Consider the following 17,681-nt stretch of genomic DNA (forward strand, 5'->3'; position numbering starts at 1 on the left):
CCATAGGATTTCCTGTATACTTGCATGCCATTATCTAAATCAACTGTAATAAATATGTGGTAAATATGTTGTTTTAGAACAGGCTGCAGAAGGTAGAAATGCACTGCTGAACTGAAAAGTTGTGGCACCAATAATATCCCATGAAAATAGTGCAATGCAACAGAACTATCGTATATACAAGAAAGCGTGAAGAACTCAGATAGCATTAACCTATAGGCCACTGGCCAAACCTCAATATATCATTACCTGCATCATGTCCTTACAAGGCAATGAAAGCATAGATTGTTAGCCTCTGAAGTTCCATATATATAGCTTGTATCCACCACATGGCCCTGCACACCAATTTGAAATAACCAAAATCTATTATAATGAGAGGCAGATGGACCTTAACTTGTGTAGTCCGAAAAACACAGCAACTAACACAGGTAGCAGCAAAATAAGTAGGTTCCATTTGAGTATATATTATTTATATAATAGATGAGATTTGATTAGAAGGTGTTTCGTAATTTCTCATTTTTCCTCTTTGGAGGATTTGGATGGTTTAGTTTCTTGTTGAAAGGGAAATGACATCGATTTTCATAAAACGGCTACGCGTACAAAAGTTCCCTCCAAATCCAGCCGTCCACGCGGAAACCACCGGCCAGATCTCGCATATCTTCGTGACCTCCGCTCGCTGTGTCGCTGGCTCAGCCGCTGCTACCGTTCGCTTGTCTCTCTCGCCGCCCACTCCGCCACTCGGAAACCTTCTCCCCTCCTCGCCGCCCGCGGCCGGCCCCTTCGCCAGAACCTTCTTGAACCCTGAACCCATCGGGGCTCCGGGATGGAGCCCAGGAGACGAGAGCGGCGCGCCATCGTCGCCGCCGGTGCGGCAGCGCTCGTCGCCGTCGGCCTCAACATCGCCTTGTCCGCCGTCGCCGCCCACCGTCGGAGGAAACGACGAGGTGAGGGCCGCAAAACCCTCGGCCTTCGCGTTTGAATTCAAATCCCATCTGATGCTCTGAATTTGAGCAACCTTGCACTGACCCGTCCAGTGTTTTGGTTCAATCTCGTACCAATGCAGCATATATAGATACAGTGATTGGTGTTTGCTTAACACGGTCCGATTGCTTTGCCCTTCAGCGCTTCATATACTTGCCGCGTGAACTCTGTATTCATGCGTCTATTGTTTGAAATGTTACAGTTAATAAAGCTAAATGTTAACTCTTAGGTATGGATTTTTGAAAAGTTATCGATGTGTGTATTTGAATTTTGAGTGGTTGCAGAGCTTCCAGGGTTTACTGCTCAAGTCAATCTGTCAGCAGCTGAGATTAAAAGAATAGCTGACCGTATCATCTCTAAGTCAAAGGAAACATATGATTCAGTGGCCACGGTGCCCCTAGATAAAGTATGTATGCGACTCTTTATGCCACTGCATTTTACTAATTGCACTGTTTTCTGGAATGTGGCATTTATAGAAACCCATACAGGGTTTTTGGGATTGTGATTTGATCTATAGTCTTCTATAATTATAATATTCAGACAACCATATAGTTGTAGGGAAGTATACATATGTTTGCAGCATGCTGGTTCTTAGAAAAATACAATTTGCAATGAGTGTATACAGGTCTCAGATCTGGAGAATTTTCTAACAGTTGCATGCTGTATTTTGTAGGTCAGTTTTGCAAATGTCATTGCACCATTGGCAGAATTAGATGCGCTGCAATTTCCTCTGGTTCAAGCTTGTGTTCTTCCTAGGATGGTATCACCATCTGAGGATGTTCGCAAGGCAAGTGCTGAAGCAGAGAAGCTATTGGATTCCCACTTTGTGCTGTGCAGGTGCAATGTTGCGACTTATTTCTTATCATTCACTTGGATGTAGTAGTAATGTATGTTCCCTAACTGATAATAGTGTAGGATTAGGTACCATTGTCAACTAACATGAACTGGTAATGTAAAACACAAAAAAATGCAAATAGCTTGTAGCTTGGTATCTGTGTTACTCTTACTCATATTATTTGCTTGGTCTGGTGAGCATCTGTGACATAATCTCAGTGGCCCATTGATCATGTTGTTTTTGTAAAATCTATGAAGTAATGCATGTTCTGTATTATGTAAATGTTTATGAAGTAATGTATAATATCTTGAGAATAACGATAGTAATAGGATGTGAGGTTCCCTTTCTTCTATCTCAACCAATGCAACAATTTGCTGAACATTATTTCCTGCAAGGTGACCAGGCAGCGTGAAGATGTTTATCGTGTCATAAAAGCATTCGCAGTGAAAGGCGAGAGAATAGGTCCTGAAGCAACAAGATTTCTTCAGTTTTTGGTACAGAATTCTTTCGCTACATGTGAAATTGATCGCAATGTTCTGATTCTGACCGACAACTGAATGTTTATACATGTGATGATTTGTTGTTAATGATTTAACCCTGAATATCATTTTACTATAACTGCTGTATACTTGTATCCTTATCTATTTCAATATGAACATACATCATGTAGGTATAATCTGGCTCCTGACTGGTCTCGTAAGATGCTCATATACTGCATGTTCTCTTACATTGATGTGTCTTTGCGTCTTCAGTACCCATCGCCTCATTCTTCTTGAACTTGAATTTCTTTTTGTTAGCATATAAAAGATTAATATGACCTTTTTTAATTAACTAAGGTGCATCAAGCTGAAAATAAACCATAGAATTAATTGATTGTAAACTTACTGAAAGATATGTGATGTGTCTTACTATTGTATTATTTGCAATTTGTATTAAGATGATTTTGCAAATTGGTTTGACTAATTTGTGTCGTTTTGCTGAATTGTCCAATTATGGTTGAACAGGTGAAAGAGTTTGAGCATAATGGAGTAAAACTATCTCAAAGCAAGAGAAAAGAAATGGAGAAATTGAAATCTCATATAGATGCATTAAACCTGAAGTATCTCCAAAATTTGAATGATTTCACCAAATTCCTTCTTTTAGGTGAGGATGAGCTAGCTGGAATGCCCTTTGAGTTCCTAAAGGTAAGCTAGAGAGTAAGCTTGAATCAAGCATACTGTACAATAAACAATCCTTAGATGGATCAGTAATCTTTGCTTACTTTGTGCTTGAACAGAAGTTTGAGTGAATGAAAAATATGATATTATTGCTTTCTAATCCTCTTTTACTCAAACTCTTCAACTCAGGATCTGGAAAAGGCTGATGGGAAGTTTAAGGTTCCGTTGACCAGTTACCATGTTACTCCAATTCTTGAGCACTGCAAGGTCTTACGCTTTATCACACAACTGCACATTTCATAGTTACGATTAATAGTCACTTGGCTGCTTTATGAGCTCTGTCCACTGATTTGACATGGATATCTAGTAATAATGTATGTTGTGGGGTACTCTTTTTTCTTATTTTCTTTATGCTAGAAAGTATGCTGTTGACCAATTGCAATTTAGATTTATGCATTCAAGTTATGTATGAACTGATGTCAACTAGTTGCATCTCCTCAAGGTTGGCTCTACCAGGAAGCAGATTGCTGTTGCTTATGGACAGAAAGGTGGGAAGGATAATCTAGCCATCCTAGAAAATTTGGTAACCACAAGTGCCCATCTGCACTGTAACTTCATAGTAATTGGTGTTTTCTATAGCTGATTTCACCTTATCATATAGTATCCGTTACATTCGATTATTTTGCAAGGGTTTCAGTGTAGGCAGGAGCCCTGGAACTGACATGTTGCAGTTTCATCTTCTATGTTTATTCAGGTTCAGCTAAGACACAAGTTTGCTAAATTGCTGGGGTACACCAACTATGCTGATTTTGCTATTGAGCCCAGAATGCCAAGGACTTCAAGGAAGGTCTGTGCTTTTATGCCAGGAAATCTGCTTGATTTTTTCTTTTTAGCTAAATCTGCTTGGTGAAACATGTTCTTCAATATCAAACTTAGGAAAAGAATCTCAATCCTGGTCTAGTCAGCTCACCGGCAAAATGTTCTTTCATGCTCACTTTCACACTAGGAAAACGACAAATGTCAGTATTTTCTCCTGCAGGTCTTAGAGTTTTTGGAAGAGATGTCTGAACAATTAAGTGATGTGGCTAATAGAGAGCTCAGCATACTTAAAGACCTCAAGGTTTTTAGAAAGCTCCTTTCTGCTCTGCTAATTTTTCCATAGATCAAATTTTTTCATTACTAATCAAATTATTGCTATCCATTTTCTGATTTCAGATCAAGGAGGAAGGAAATGCTCAGTTTGGAATGGAAGATTTGTTGTACTACTTCAAAAGAGCTGAAGAATTCAAGGTTGATCTTGACATTGGTGAAATTAAACAATACTTCCCTGTTAGCCTGGTCATATCTGGAATGTTGAAGATGTTTCAGGATCTATTTGGTAAAATGATAGCCATTAACTAATGCACTACAGCACTAGCAACCTCTATTTTTATAAGATATGAGCACAAATATATTTTCTGCTAATTCTTTTTTTTTTTCCTTTCATGAAGCACTACGATTCGACGAAATTAAGGATGTTGATGTTTGGCATGATACAGTTCGTCTGTTTTCTGTTTGGGATGCAAGTTCAAGTGATCTTTTGGGTTACTTTTTTCTTGATATCTTTTCCAGGTTTGTTCTGAAAGCATGCAGGCGAAGCTTGAATGATTTTTAAGGTTCCATGATATGGAAAACATGTTTGATTGGATACAAATGCTGAAAGTCGTACACATAAAGCAGAGTTGTTTTAATCGACTACCCTATTTTGCTTCACAGGGAAGGAAAGTATGCCCACACTTGCGTTGTGACACTTCAGAATGGATGCTTATGTTCTAATGGTACACGTAAGGTAACTCGAAAATCTCATGCATATTATATAGTGCAATCAGAGTATGAATTGGTTGTTAGAATCACTGTAGTTCAAATGATTAAATTATGCATTCTCTTGTGTAAACACAAAGGTTATGTATTGAAGCAAATTTACTAGGTGATATAATACAATAAAATTGTTAAAAGTTCAAAAGTACTTCTCACAAACTCACAATATCTATATAATATTTGGGAAGTACTTCTGTAGCCTGCTTGAGTGGTTAATTATTTCATGCTGTAATTATTGGATGATTGCTGACAGGTTCCGGCTGCTGTGATATTATCTCAGTGTCCAATAGAGTTTGATGCTAATTCAGCATTGCTGCGGTTCCCTGAAGTCGTGAGGCTATTCCATGAATTTAGCCATGTGGTATTGATATCAACTTTCTCTATTGGATTCTGATAAAGTATAAATATCCTGGCATTTGTTGACACTAAATGAATAGAGGCACTGATTTCATTATCCTGCAGGTCCATCACGTATCCAACAGAGCCACCTTTTCAAGATTTTCAGGTCTTCGACTGGAGGGTGACTTTGCTGAAATTCCAAGCCTGCTACTCGAGAATTGGTAGGCATAGTTCTTTTCTTCAGTAACATACCAATTACCAAGACTCATTTAATCCATTGGAAGCTAATGTTTCTGATATGTAATGCAACCTTTGTTATCTCAGGTGCTATGAGAGTATTTCTCTGAAAATGATGTCCGGCTTCCATCAGGTGGTGTAAAAAAATTTAGCATATGATGTTTGTGTTGGAATTATTATCCTACTTTGCATATTTTCAAGAACAAAAATAAAGATGTAACAAAACTGGTAAATAATGTCTGGTTAGTCTAGAAGATGGAACCAATTTCATGAATAAAAACGATATTTGTGACCTTGCTTGGGTGAATGGGTGATGAATCCTTGGTTATCAGAGTATATAATCCGGAGACCAACCAAGACTTTTGTTTTTGCATAGAGTAAACTTAGTGACACCAAAAACATGTTAATGCTGCATTATGATAATTATTGGATAGTTTGATAAGTTCTTGTGAGCCTTCTGAGACTTGTTTAAATTAGTGCTAAAAATTTTCTCTGTTTTGTAGAGACACACCTCACACCCAATATGGGGGGGGGGGGGTAACCTTCATATATATAGCCAATATGGCTGGGTATACAAGGAATACAATCAAGTATACATAGCAGGTGCTAATTATAACTAATCACACATAGACCTGCCTAATACCCGCCCGCAGTCTAAGCGGGAGGATCCCGGACGCATAGACTGGACCTGAATTCAGTAAACAGCTGTACAGGAGCAGGAGGCGGCTGGACAGGCATAGGAGCCTGCTGGACAGGTGTAGGAGCCGGTCCCGGTGCTGTAGAGGACCCGTCATGCGCCCGGGGACGCCGGTTGTAGACAAGCCGGATGTCCCGAGCTGGTGGAGCGGCGTGAACAACAGCTGGAGCCGGGGCAGCCGCTGGAGGAGCAGCAGGTGGTGGATCGGCAGGCAGTACGGGGCTGTGAAACAAGATCGCGGGGTCGTCGGTCAGCTCCTCAATGAATCCTTGGTGTGGCTGCCCAACAGTAGTGGGCAAGGATGCAGGACGCATCGGCACTGTAGTACCTGCAAGCAAAAAATCCAGGTCGCTTGGCGAGGACCTGGAGGGGTAAAACCCGAAGGGAAAACAAGTCTCATCGAAGACCACATGGCGAGAGATGATGACGCGCTGAGTGGCCATGTCGAGGCAGCGGTACCCCTTGTGGGAAGAGGGATAGCCGAGAAAAACAAGCTGTGGAGAGCCGTGGCGGTCAAGTTCGGATAACAGAGACACCCAAAGACACGTAAGTGGGAGTACTCGGGAGGTTTGTTGTGGAGGAGGGTATATGGAATGGTGTGGCGAATAGCAGAGCATGGACGCCTGTTCAGAAGATATGTGGCTGTGGCAAGCGCCTCAGCCCAGTACTGAGCAGGCATGTGTGCATGGAGGAGCATCGTGCGGCTGATGTTGTTTAATGTGCGAAGAAGGCGTTCAGCCTTGCCATTTTGTGGGGAGGTATATGGACACGAGAGGCGTAAATGAATACCACGGAAAGCAAAGAGAGTATGGAGGGTATTGTTTACGAACTCAGTGCCGTTGTCGGCTTGGACAGCTTTGATGGCAAGGCTGAATTGAGTGTGGACATAACTGCAAAAATTTGTAATATGTGTGGGGACTTCAGATTTGCGAGTGAGGGGAAAGGTCCAACAGAAATGTGTGAAATCATCAAGTAAAACGAGATAATATTGATACCCGGATACACTGACAACCGGGGATGTCCATACATCACAGTGAACAAGTTCAAAAGGCATGGAGCTAAATGAACTGGAATTTGAAAAAGGAAGGCGCACATGTTTGCCAAGCTGACAAGAATGACATAGTTGGTGCTCTACTTTATTACAGCTGATGGACGCATTACGACGAAGAATGTCAATGGTGGCGGAGCTGGGATGACCAAGACGGTGATGCCAGAGGTCGGTGGAGATGGCGATGCTGGCGTGTGGAGCGGAAGACGCAGCAGGGAAGGTGTAAAGGTCGCCAGCACTATTGCAGCGAAGCATCACGCGTCGGGTCGGGATATCCTTGACAGAAAAACCAAGAACGTCAAATTCTATAGAGCAGTTGTTGTCCCTAGTAAATTGACGGACAGATAGAAGATTGCAGACTAGGGATGGGACAACTAAGACATTATTAAGATGAAAATTTGACTCTGGTGTATGAAGGACAGACTCGCCACGACATGAAATAGGAAGAGTTTGACCATTGCCAACGGTAATGGAAGAGTAAGGAGGAGGATGGCGAGAAAGGTGTATACCATCTGAGGAGCTCATGTGGGAGGAGGCGCCGGAGTCCAGGACCTAGGGATGCTGGCCCTGGAGATGCATCTGATTGAGTGCAGCAACAAGACTATCCTGGTTCCACATGGGAGCCTGTTGGGAGACGTGGAGCGGCGCAAATGTCGTCGGGGGCTGCGTAGGCGCGAAGGCCGTGTCCTGAGGAGGAGGGGCGCCAAGCACGCCTGGACGCCAGCCGCCCTGCTGAGCCGAAGGAGGGCCCTGTGGCGCCCATGGATTGTAGCAAATCCAGGGGCCCATGGGTCGGTATTGGCCGTTCTGGCCAGCCGGCTGGGACGCGCTTGCAACGTCGCCGCGCTGCTGCGCAGGGCCGTTGTTCCAGCCACGCCGGCCCTTGCCCTTGCTGTTGCCACCGCCACCGCCCTTGTTGCTGCTGCCGTAGCCGGTCACGTGTGGGTTGTGTGCACCTCCAGAGGTGGCTGTGGTAGCGAGAGCACGGCACCCGCCCGGGCTGGTGCAGCCAGACCCGGCGGTGGCGAGGAGGGCGGTGCTAGCGACCGTCTTTTCATCGTTGGCGAGACGGAGCTCCTTTCGTGCCAGCATGTCATGGGCTCTGGCGAATGTGGGAAGTACAGCAGAGTTGGCGATGTCGTCGGCGGTGTTGGAGAAGCGAGGATTGAGGCCACGCAGAAGGGCGAGGACGAGCTGCGAGTCCTCGATAGGATGGCCAACGTCGCGAAGAGCGGCGGCCTTGGTCTTCAGCCGCTGGTAGTACGCCGAGATGGTGCTGTCACCTTGCACCATGGAGTGAAATTCGTTGAGGAGGAAGATGGCACGCGGCTCCCGGTTGGCGTGGAAGATCCCCTCAATGGCCACCCACAGATCATGGGCGGTTGGATCGGCACCGTCCATGGCGAGGTCGAGGACGGAGTCATCGACGGAGCCGGAGATCCAGCCTCGGACGCAGCACTCCACGGCATCCCACTGAGGATCATCAGGTCGAGGGGGAGCAGAGCCGTCGATGTGCGAGCGAAGGCCGAACTTGCCGCACAGCGACTTGAAGAAGAACGCCCACTTGTAGTAGTTGGATTGAAGGTCCAGCGTAATCGGGATGTGGGACTTGACATTGACTGTGGCATAGTGGTGAGCCACGATCGGTGCAGCAGCGCCGGCGCTCATGGCAGGCATGGTGGGAGTGCCTGTCGCGGTTAGGGTGCCGGCACCGGTGGCCGGGGAGGAGGCGGAGGCGAGGGAGGCCGACGTGTCCATCGGAGAGGAGAGAAGGAGCAGCTGGTGAGGGTGGATGGGCGCGAGGGAGTCGCGCGCGTTGGGGCTGCGGCGCGATCAGGAAGGGGTCGCGCGGGGTGTGTGTGTGTGTTGAGGGCGGAAAAATAGGATCTGATAGTCTGATACCATGTAGAGACACACCTCACACCCAATATTGGGGGGGGGGGGGGGGGGGGGGGTTGACCTTCATATATATAGCCAATATGGCTGGGTATACAAGGAATACAATCAAGTATACATAGCAGGTGCTAATTATAGCTAATCACACATAGACCTGCCTAATATGTTTTTATCATTGTAGGACATTACGAAATCCATAACCAGTGAAGCTTGCCAATCTCTGAAAAGAAGGCGTGATTTGTTTGCTGGCCTGAAAATGAAACAAGAGATACTTTTGTGTGAGTCATTTCGCTACCTACCAAATGAGATGGAGTGAGATTATTGGTCCTTAAATGTTATCTAGCTGTGAAACTCCAACAAAAAATAATGAGGTTGCGGTCATAATACAGTTTGACTGACACCAGCCACCTGAATTTGGCTGGCATTTCATGTCTTCAACACTTAATTCTTTTACTTCAATAAACAGTACTCTCTCCATACTAAAAAATGAAGTCGTTTTGGACAAGGCTTGGGTCAAACATTGGGAATATAAATCATGAATAACTTTTAAGTTGTTGAGTTTGGAAATGTGAAAACCATATGTATAGATTTGTCTTGAAAAATACTTCCACAAAAATTTACATATATCACTTTTTGATAAATATCTTTATAAAAATAAGTAGTCAAAGCTATGCATTGGAGACCGTGTCGCTGTCCAAAACGACTTTATTTTTTAGTATGGAGGGAGTATGTACTAATTATCTGCCCACTCACTGTTATGCTAGTAGATACTGGTAGCACAAATTACTCCACTTTTCCTACTTATTCTCTGAAATAAGTTCCTGCTGATATGCTGTTAATTTGCTTCCAGCAAAATCAACCTAATTGGTACTTCTCAATTATGGATAGCTGGATTTGTATCCTATTGTTAGCTCATGTTTATTAATTAGTAAGAAATTTGTATTCAACGTAGTAACTTATGTATTGTTTTCACTTTTACTAGGCCTTGTTGATCAGATAATACATTCAAGTGAGAATGTGGACATTGATGACTTAATCAAGGATCTTCACCCCAAGGTACACTTGAAATGACTGCTTTAATGTCTAGCATAATCCCTTCCGTCGTTTTGGGTTTTCTATGTATCTAGACAACGTATCTCTAGGTGCATAGCAAAAACTACCTAGAAAAGGCAAAACGTCCTATAATTTGGGACGGAGGGAGTACTTATGATGACAATTAAGGCAAATGTTCCTTTTCCAGGTAATGTTGGGTATACCTTTATTGGAAGGGACCAGTCCAGCTTCAAGTTTTCCTCGTATTGCCTTTGGCTATGATGCTGTGTGCTACAGTTACATATGGAGTGAGGTTTGAGCAATACAAATCCTAAGCCATATTGCTTCCATCATTTATTTGGAGAGAGTAGGAAAAACCCTTTCATCTGAACTATGCAGGTGTTTGCTGCTGATCTTTTTGTATCAAAATTTAAAGATGACTTGCTCAATCAGCATGCTGGATTGCAGTTCAGAAATAAGGTAATTGCTAATGCCCTCCTTGCATGCTCATGTGAATTGTTACAAAATGTTTACATCACTGCAGGTGTTGGCTCCAGGAGGCTCAAAAGATCCCCTGGAGATAATAACCGACTACCTAGGAAGAGAACCATCAGTCCAACCTTTTATTCAGAGCAGAACAAGGAATAGTTTGTGAGGGATCATTTATGATGTAACCATTAGAGTTTTTTTCTTTCTTTTTTCTTTTTTGAATGTAGCTATTGAAGGTCAGCTGATTGTCGTGAGTTCTTTCTTTTTTTCATAAGATTGACAAGTCTGATCTGTGTGCCATTCTGATTTCGGACATCATTTGTTCGACCTTAGTTAAGCTGGAATACAAAAGACGTCCCTAGATTCTGCTCGGACCGTCTTTTCCTAACCTTGAGTACTTTCAAGCTTTCAGCTAATAATGTCGGAGCACGTGAATTAAGTAAGATTGTACAGGAAGTTAGAAATAAGAACTTGAACTTCAAGTCTGTTGGTGCAAGCACGAATCACGTCTTTTACAGGTTTTGCTTTAAGAAGACTTTGGAAATTAAAGTTGATAGCTGGATGAAAACTTGGCATACAAACAAAACTCACTTTCACTAAACATTTGTGAAGCTTACAAAGCGGACAAGCCTTCAAATAATACCAGACCTTGTGCACACCAATATAGGTAATACCGTAATAAAACCCGATGGAAATGCAAAAAGGATGTATGCCGATATACGCTACACGGAACAATATGAACGACCAGGTTACATGTCGTTGTGTGAAGCTGCGCTTCACAACTGTGACAACTGAGATTGATATTTCCTCCAAAAAATGCTAACCTCAAGCACCAGTAATTCCATAATACACAGGGTACAAAAAGGAATGAAAGAATTGAGCTCTCCAAGGGGAAGAGTATCCTTTGATTACAGTCTACAACTTTGCACACTACATTCTTCAACAAAAATCACTGAAGGACTCAGTACTCACATTAAGCTAACTGGTTACCCGACTGTAATCCAACATCCCTCTTTCCACCAGTTGAAAAGAACACGTTGACGCTTCCCTGTAAAGGGCCTATTTCACAATGCATGATTTTTGCTACAGCTAATATGAGAACTCGTGCCCTCGGAGGGAGATATATTTCTTCATCCATATGGCAATATCCTCGGCACAGGCCTGTGCCTGTGGTGTTTTTAGGAACACATCCAGGGTTGCAAACTCGTGAACTGTATCCTTGTAGTCAAGAACCGGCGAGTCAACATTAACCTTGCGGAGTTCCTCAGAGTAAGCAATTGCTCGATCCCTCATCCAGTCATGCTCGGCAATAACTGTCAAGGTCGGCGGCATGCACTTCAATGGGGGGCCTCCTCTGCCAGGCGCCAAAGGGTTGGCAGCAGGGTGGTCTAGGTTGAACTCTTTCTCTGACAAAAATAATCTCCAAGCAAGTAAACATGTGGACTTGTCATAGAAGTATGAGTTCGCAAGCCTTATTTCCGAGTGTGTCGGAACACTCCCTATGAAAAAGGGATACATCAGAACTTGTGCAACAACCTTAACTGGGTCAAATGGTTTCCCATCTTCGACCACCTTCCGAGTGACATAATCAGCAATATTTGCACCACAGCTTGCACCAAGTAGAACACATCTGCACCAAGGAACACATGATACAGTCAAATTCCAGTAAACCGATATAAAACAATTAGCACAAAAGGAACTTCAACAGCTGACTGGATGAAGTAGCTTAGCAATGGCATAAACGTTAATATGAACCAAAAGAGTCACAAGAGTGGATACAGGAAAACGGTAACTCATTGATCCAGGGAAAGCAGAATTTAAGGGATTTGCTCAAGTGAAGCTCCCTTATATATGGTGTTACGCAAACAGAGTTATAATACTAGGGTCAACAATACGTCACCATCCATTCCAGGAATTCAAGAGGATTCTGTTTCCATGATGGAAGGATCATGAATGGGATTAAATTAAATCACAGGAAACATACAGAACAATCTTCTCCAGTTCTAATTACATGAAATACAAGACTTAGTTCTGTCAAAGTTCCAGTCATCTACTCAATACATAGCTTGGACATAAATAAAACTTTGTCAAAAAGTTGTTCACGAGACAATTATAAACAAAAAGCCTTCACACATGCCAAGTGAAGCTTAAATTCGCATCATACATGTGCCAACGTTAAATTGAAAAAAAAGGATTCATGGTTAACGATATTTGCATAGTTTGGAGAAGCCTCTTATTTATCGCAGGGGCTTTGACACAACGAATAACAGCTAGAGTGCATGCAAACAGTGTGATACAGCATAACCGTATATGACATGTTGACCAAGCTTAACTATCAAGAGTTAGCCATTAAAATCTTCTCAGGGAACATAAGTATGTTGTGAATCACCGATGGCCACTAACCATTTTACATGCAACTTCAAGCAATGCAATAAAAGATTCCTACACAAATTCATGGATTCCCACACTCATTGTCATTTTGGCACCTACCCTTGCCTAATCAATCAGTAAAGTTTAGCACACATTCATGCTCCCTTCCCTTGCCTCATCAATTAGTAAAGTTTAGCACACATTTATGCAGCTATATAAACAGGACAGGAGGATCAGTATCATTTACCTAGCTGGATCACCATGTGCAGCAATCCACGGCTCAACAGTGGATGCACCGAAGGTGTCGACACCACCCCCGACCTTGGTCATCATGGCTAGATTGGCCTGCTTGGCGATCCACTTGAGCACCTTGACCCCGTCCTCGAACGCGGCAGGGTATCGGCTCTCTGGCGCAAGCTTGTACCCCACGGCGACGACAATGGCATCGCAGAGCTTGGCGACCCTCCTGCAGAAGGCGTCGTTGGCCGTGGCGGTGTTGCTCCCGGTGACGAAGCCGCCGCCGTGGAACTGCACGACGATGGGCAGCCTCCGGCGCGCCGACGCGGCGGCGCGCGGCGAGGCGACGGCGTGCGGGAGGTACCCTCGGTACGGCGCGCCGGCGGCGGGCGCGGGGGGCGTCGGGGTGGGGTCGCTGGCGCGGCGCGAGGGCGCGTGCGAGAGGAGGTGCGCGTGCGGGGACGGCGGCGGGGGCGGGGGCGTGGGGAGGAAGATGCGGACGGAGAGGGAGGAGTTGGGGTCGATGTGGAGGTCCTTGGAGGCGACGCCATCGGCGGAGGCGGAGAAGGCCGGGTTGGGCGGCGCGGTGGCCTCGTCGGGGCGGCAGGAGACCCCGAAGGCCGCGTTGTCAAGGTCCCCCGCGGCGGCCAGCGACTGGAGGCGGTGGCGGAGGAAGAGCTTGAAGAAGACGCTGTAGATCTTGACGCCGACGCTCGGCATGGCTCGCCCCTCAGCCGGATCCGCGCATCACACGGGACGGAACCCTGGGGGCGGGATCTCGGGCGGCGCCGGTGGGTTGCGGTGCGACCGTGCGGGGGGATAGGATCGGATTGGATCGGGTGACGCGGGAGGCGGGACGAGCGGAGTGGTTGGGGTTGGGGGAAGGGAAAAGCGAGGCGGGCGGGGCGAAATGGCGATTGGCCGGGTGGCCGCCCGGATGACGATGGCGTGGCGGCAGCGTGGGGCGGTACTCGGCGGGTATGGGGGAGGAGGAAAGAGGCTGGCTGGCGAGGCAAGCAAGGAACCAACGAACAATCGAGAGGAAACAGGGGGGTGTGGTGGTGGGTGAGGAGGAAGGAAGGATGGAAGGAAAAGACGGGGAAGGCAGGTTCTGGTGCAGCTTTGGCTTTCGAGTTTGGATGGAGGCGTCGGCCGCGTCCCTCCCAACGTGACGGTGCCGCCGGTGCTCGCCTGGATTCAATTCAAACCCCGCTCCGCCTCCGCTCCCTGTCTGCCTGTGTCTGGTTTTCAGTTTTTCACTGCCCTGCCGCAGTGCCGCTGCCCCCTTTTTTTTTGTGGTGTGTGTGGAGAGAGGGTCTCGTGGTTCAAATGCATATATAATAATGAATTTGAAGCGTTTATCGTTATGTACTACTATTACTACTTCGCAAAAAAAAAAGTATTACTATTACTATTTTCATCAATAGCCTTGTGACTAGTTAGAATTTGAATATGCTATTAAGAGGTCCTTCGCCTGTTCCATGACTGCCGGACATTCCTCTCATTCTTGCTGCTGACATGATCATCTTCACACACCAATTGAGCGCATTTACATTACACTGCTGCCTATTCTTTTATGGCGACAGAAGTATTTGAACTTTTGACTGTACAAGACGACGACGATTTTTTTTTAATAAATGAGGACGGTGATTTCACATATGAATCGGAGTCATGTGAAGGGATATAGTGAAACCGTAGATAGTTTATCGCATTGCAATGAAATTGAAAAGCTAGCCTATCTATCGCAGACTGACCTTGGCATGTGAAAGATTCGAAAGTCACAATATGGTCTTAAAACTGATTTTGGGGGGAAATATTGGGATTTTTGTTGTTGTCCAAAGTTGTCACGAAAAATTTACGAAGGTACACAACACATATATGTATTCCAAACTTACAAGAAGGGCGCATTCGAGAAGTCTCAAAATTATATGAAATTTAATGAAGCCATATAATTGTCAATCGTGTAATCTGAAACCAGAAGAAGAAAATAAAAGGGCGAAGTTTCCAAATATCTCGGCGGAAAGATTGAATGAAAGCTCAGCTGAGAGTGATGGCGCATAAAAGATTCCAACGGTGAGACTGATTTTCCGGGCATATCCTATCTTTTTTTTTCCTATCCGCTGTAGAACCAGAAATTAGCAGCTCGGCAGACCCACTCGCCCTAGTGCCGCCACCCCCGCTAGTCCCCCTCCCTTCCCCCTCCAGCATCTAGCCAGAGGCCGGAGGGAGTGGGGATCCATCGTTTTTATAATTCTAGTAGATCGAGTCATTTAAGGTTATGGTCTCTCCATGCTAAGATTCTTAGTACTGAGGATTTATCTCATCCTCCTTCCGACGATGGCGAGGGGGCAGGGTGGATTCGTTTTCTCAATGGCGGCTCTGTTGAAGATGAGGACGACAACGGTGTCAGCAACTTCCTCGGCTTGATAACATGGAGACTTGGCATTTTCGAACGGCGACATCAAGGCGGAGATGATGTCGCCGCCATGGAATATTTTCTCCGATCTCTTCTTCATTTTGTTGTGGTTAGATCTGACTACGATGAAAAACTAGTAAGTTTCAGATCAATCTTCCTTATTCTTCGGTGACAGAAAGAAGAAGAAAGAAGACACAAGAAAGAAGAAGTTTCTCCACTTCGCCTAACATGAATGTTGGTCGTCGTTTATTGGGCATCTGTTCTTAGGCATTTTGCCGAGTGTTTGCCTGTGCGGTCATCCATACGAATCGTCGTACAGGTTTAGAGTTGAGATTTAGGGTTATACAAAGCGTGAGTACAATTTAGATGATTAGTTCCTGGATATATGTAGTGTATTTCAGTTTGCTTGTAACGTGATTATATACTTAGGTATAATTTAATATAATTCTTTTTTGTCTAAAAATTTAGCAGGTCGGCAGGTCGCAAGCAGCCAAGCAACGTGGCTGAGTAAGCAAAACGATGTGTCCCGTGTCATGTGCAAGCAGTTGGGGCAACCAATCATGTCTCCAGTTTGCCTTTCCAAACTCGCCAACGGACTAATCACGCGTTCCACGCTGGATCCTTCCCAACTCCAAGTCCCAACAGGCCAACACAGTTCAAGCGTTTTCTGCCGCGACTTGTCCCTGAAAGCAGCAGTCAAAGCCCGCCCGGAAAAAAATTCCCTGCATCCTGTATGTAAACCGCATCCGCTGCATACGTAGAGCCAGCGAGCGACGCGTGGACGCCAACAGAATCGGACGCCAGACGCTCGCGAGGACGAGAAAGCCCGCGTGATCCAGCTGCCGATTGGCGTGTGGCCATGACTGGAACCGGGCGCGCCGCATGCCGGCAAGCATCTGACGAGGCACGCCGGGCACGCTAGACGTGACTGTGACTCGGGACGCCGGAACGTCCAGCGCGCTTCGTTTGGAACGCTTCAACGGCGTGGGGGTCTCGTCTCGTGTGGAGGCATGCACAGCGGGCAGCGCAGGGCAAACAGCAGCCGCGTCAAACGGCCGTCAGCGAGTTCGAGATTGACCGTGGTTCCACTCCACGACGCCGTGATTTCCACACGAGGACGCCGAAATCGACCGAGGTTTGCTCAAAATAAAAAAAAACATTATAAAACATGGACTCTATCGTAGGAGGAAAGAAGAAGGTGGAATTCTAATACTAGTCTGTTTATATGTGGACTCTTACCAAACTCCTAGACCTTGGTAGGACTATATATGTGGGAGCTCTACGTTGTAATCATCAATATTCAGAAAAATAAAGAATAGTCTCTCTATCTCTTGTGTCTATGGCCCTGTTCGCTTGTCTTATAATTCGTACTTTTCAGCTTGTTTTTTCAGCCGGAACAGTATTTTTCTCTCACAACAAATCAGTCGGAACAGTGTTTCGGCTGGTTTTTCTAGCGAAGCGAACGGGACCTATATATTCTACTTTTATCTACTATGTTAGTCATAAGAGACGGAGATGGAAAGATCCTAACCGCTGTCAACATGTTTTATAACACGTTATCAGCACGACAAGCTCTTCGTCGACATCGTCGTTGAAGCCGTTGTAGATCTTTGATGTCGGCGCTTGTACCGTTGACATCCCGTCGTGGCTACTTCGACGACATCGACATCTCCGACGAATCTACGCTGCGTCGATATGCACAGTCACCATCAAACATACGGTTCTACGACAATACCAAACGTCCTACACGGTATGTATTTGCTAATCACTATCCTACGCGGTATATGAGGTAGATCAAATTGGTATCCTTAATAAAGTACGAAAGAATCGCATCTTTTTGATTGCATCGGTCCCGACCAGGCTATTTTATTATTTGCATTTTTCTACATGAAGTAGATACACGTACAAGAAGTACATGCATAAGTATATTCAGTTTTTGCATCTACATAAGTTACATCTAGGGTCTAATTAAGAAGAAGAAAAAAACTATAACATTATCTAGTTACTAGCTTGGACGCCATGAATCGAAGAGCGATGGCATGAACAAACAGAAGCCGTGCAAACGCCAGCCTTCCTGCAGGAAAGAAAAAGCA

At 45.1% G+C, this 17,681-nt stretch overlaps 3 protein-coding genes across 3 annotated transcripts; 1 reads left to right on the forward strand and 2 right to left on the reverse strand.

Moving 5' to 3' along the window:
* The first annotated feature begins 675 nt into the window (after positions 1-675).
* LOC136456993 (probable thimet oligopeptidase) lies at positions 676-10,935 on the forward strand. Its single transcript, XM_066457029.1, has 20 exons — positions 676-941; positions 1,263-1,384; positions 1,652-1,815; positions 2,217-2,307; positions 2,818-2,997; positions 3,160-3,237; positions 3,473-3,553; positions 3,725-3,817; positions 4,010-4,090; positions 4,186-4,348; positions 4,461-4,581; positions 4,726-4,798; positions 5,081-5,188; positions 5,290-5,387; positions 5,491-5,536; positions 9,226-9,322; positions 10,027-10,100; positions 10,285-10,389; positions 10,476-10,556; positions 10,621-10,935. The coding sequence occupies exons 1-20, from the start codon at positions 821-823 to the stop codon at positions 10,729-10,731; spliced, it is 2,088 nt and encodes a 695-aa protein (XP_066313126.1). The 5' UTR covers positions 676-820; the 3' UTR covers positions 10,732-10,935.
* Positions 5,548-9,068, reverse strand: LOC136456995 (uncharacterized). Its single transcript, XM_066457031.1, has 2 exons — positions 7,658-9,068; positions 5,548-7,424 (listed from the first exon to the last, which is right to left on the reverse strand). Exon 1 carries the CDS (start codon positions 8,904-8,906, stop codon positions 7,701-7,703), a length of 1,206 nt encoding a protein of 401 aa, XP_066313128.1. The 5' UTR covers positions 8,907-9,068; the 3' UTR covers positions 5,548-7,424; positions 7,658-7,700.
* A 194-nt stretch (positions 10,936-11,129) lies between the features above and the next one.
* On the reverse strand, positions 11,130-14,347 carry LOC136456994 (probable carboxylesterase 16). The gene is made up of 2 exons (XM_066457030.1): positions 13,183-14,347; positions 11,130-12,195 (listed from the first exon to the last, which is right to left on the reverse strand). Exons 1-2 carry the CDS (start codon positions 13,890-13,892, stop codon positions 11,655-11,657), a joined length of 1,251 nt encoding a protein of 416 aa, XP_066313127.1. The 5' UTR covers positions 13,893-14,347; the 3' UTR covers positions 11,130-11,654.
* Between the last annotated feature and the right edge of the window lie 3,334 nt (positions 14,348-17,681).

The sequence above is a fragment of the Miscanthus floridulus genome, chromosome 6, assembly GCF_019320115.1.
Source record: "Miscanthus floridulus cultivar M001 chromosome 6, ASM1932011v1, whole genome shotgun sequence".
Taxonomy (NCBI): Eukaryota; Viridiplantae; Streptophyta; class Magnoliopsida; order Poales; family Poaceae; genus Miscanthus; species Miscanthus floridulus.

What these genes read in the sequence shown, in the direction of transcription:
- LOC136456993 (XM_066457029.1), top strand. Translation starts at nt 821, where the DNA reads ATGGAGCCCAGGAGACGAGAGCGGCGCGCCATCGTCGCCGCCGGTGCG. An exon ending in TCCCACTTTGTGCTGTGCAG is followed by an intron (nt 1,816 to 2,216) that starts GTGCAATGTTGC and finishes CAAGGTGACCAG; the next exon opens with GCAGCGTGAAGATGTTTATC. An exon ending in GAAACAAGAGATACTTTTGT is followed by an intron (nt 9,323 to 10,026) that starts GTGAGTCATTTC and finishes CACTTTTACTAG; the next exon opens with GCCTTGTTGATCAGATAATA.
- LOC136456995 (XM_066457031.1), bottom strand. Translation starts at nt 8,906, where the DNA reads ATGGACACGTCGGCCTCCCTCGCCTCCGCCTCCTCCCCGGCCACCGGT.
- LOC136456994 (XM_066457030.1), bottom strand. Translation starts at nt 13,892, where the DNA reads ATGCCGAGCGTCGGCGTCAAGATCTACAGCGTCTTCTTCAAGCTCTTC. An exon ending in GCACATGGTGATCCAGCTAG is followed by an intron (nt 12,196 to 13,182) that starts GTAAATGATACT and finishes TCCTTGGTGCAG; the next exon opens with ATGTGTTCTACTTGGTGCAA.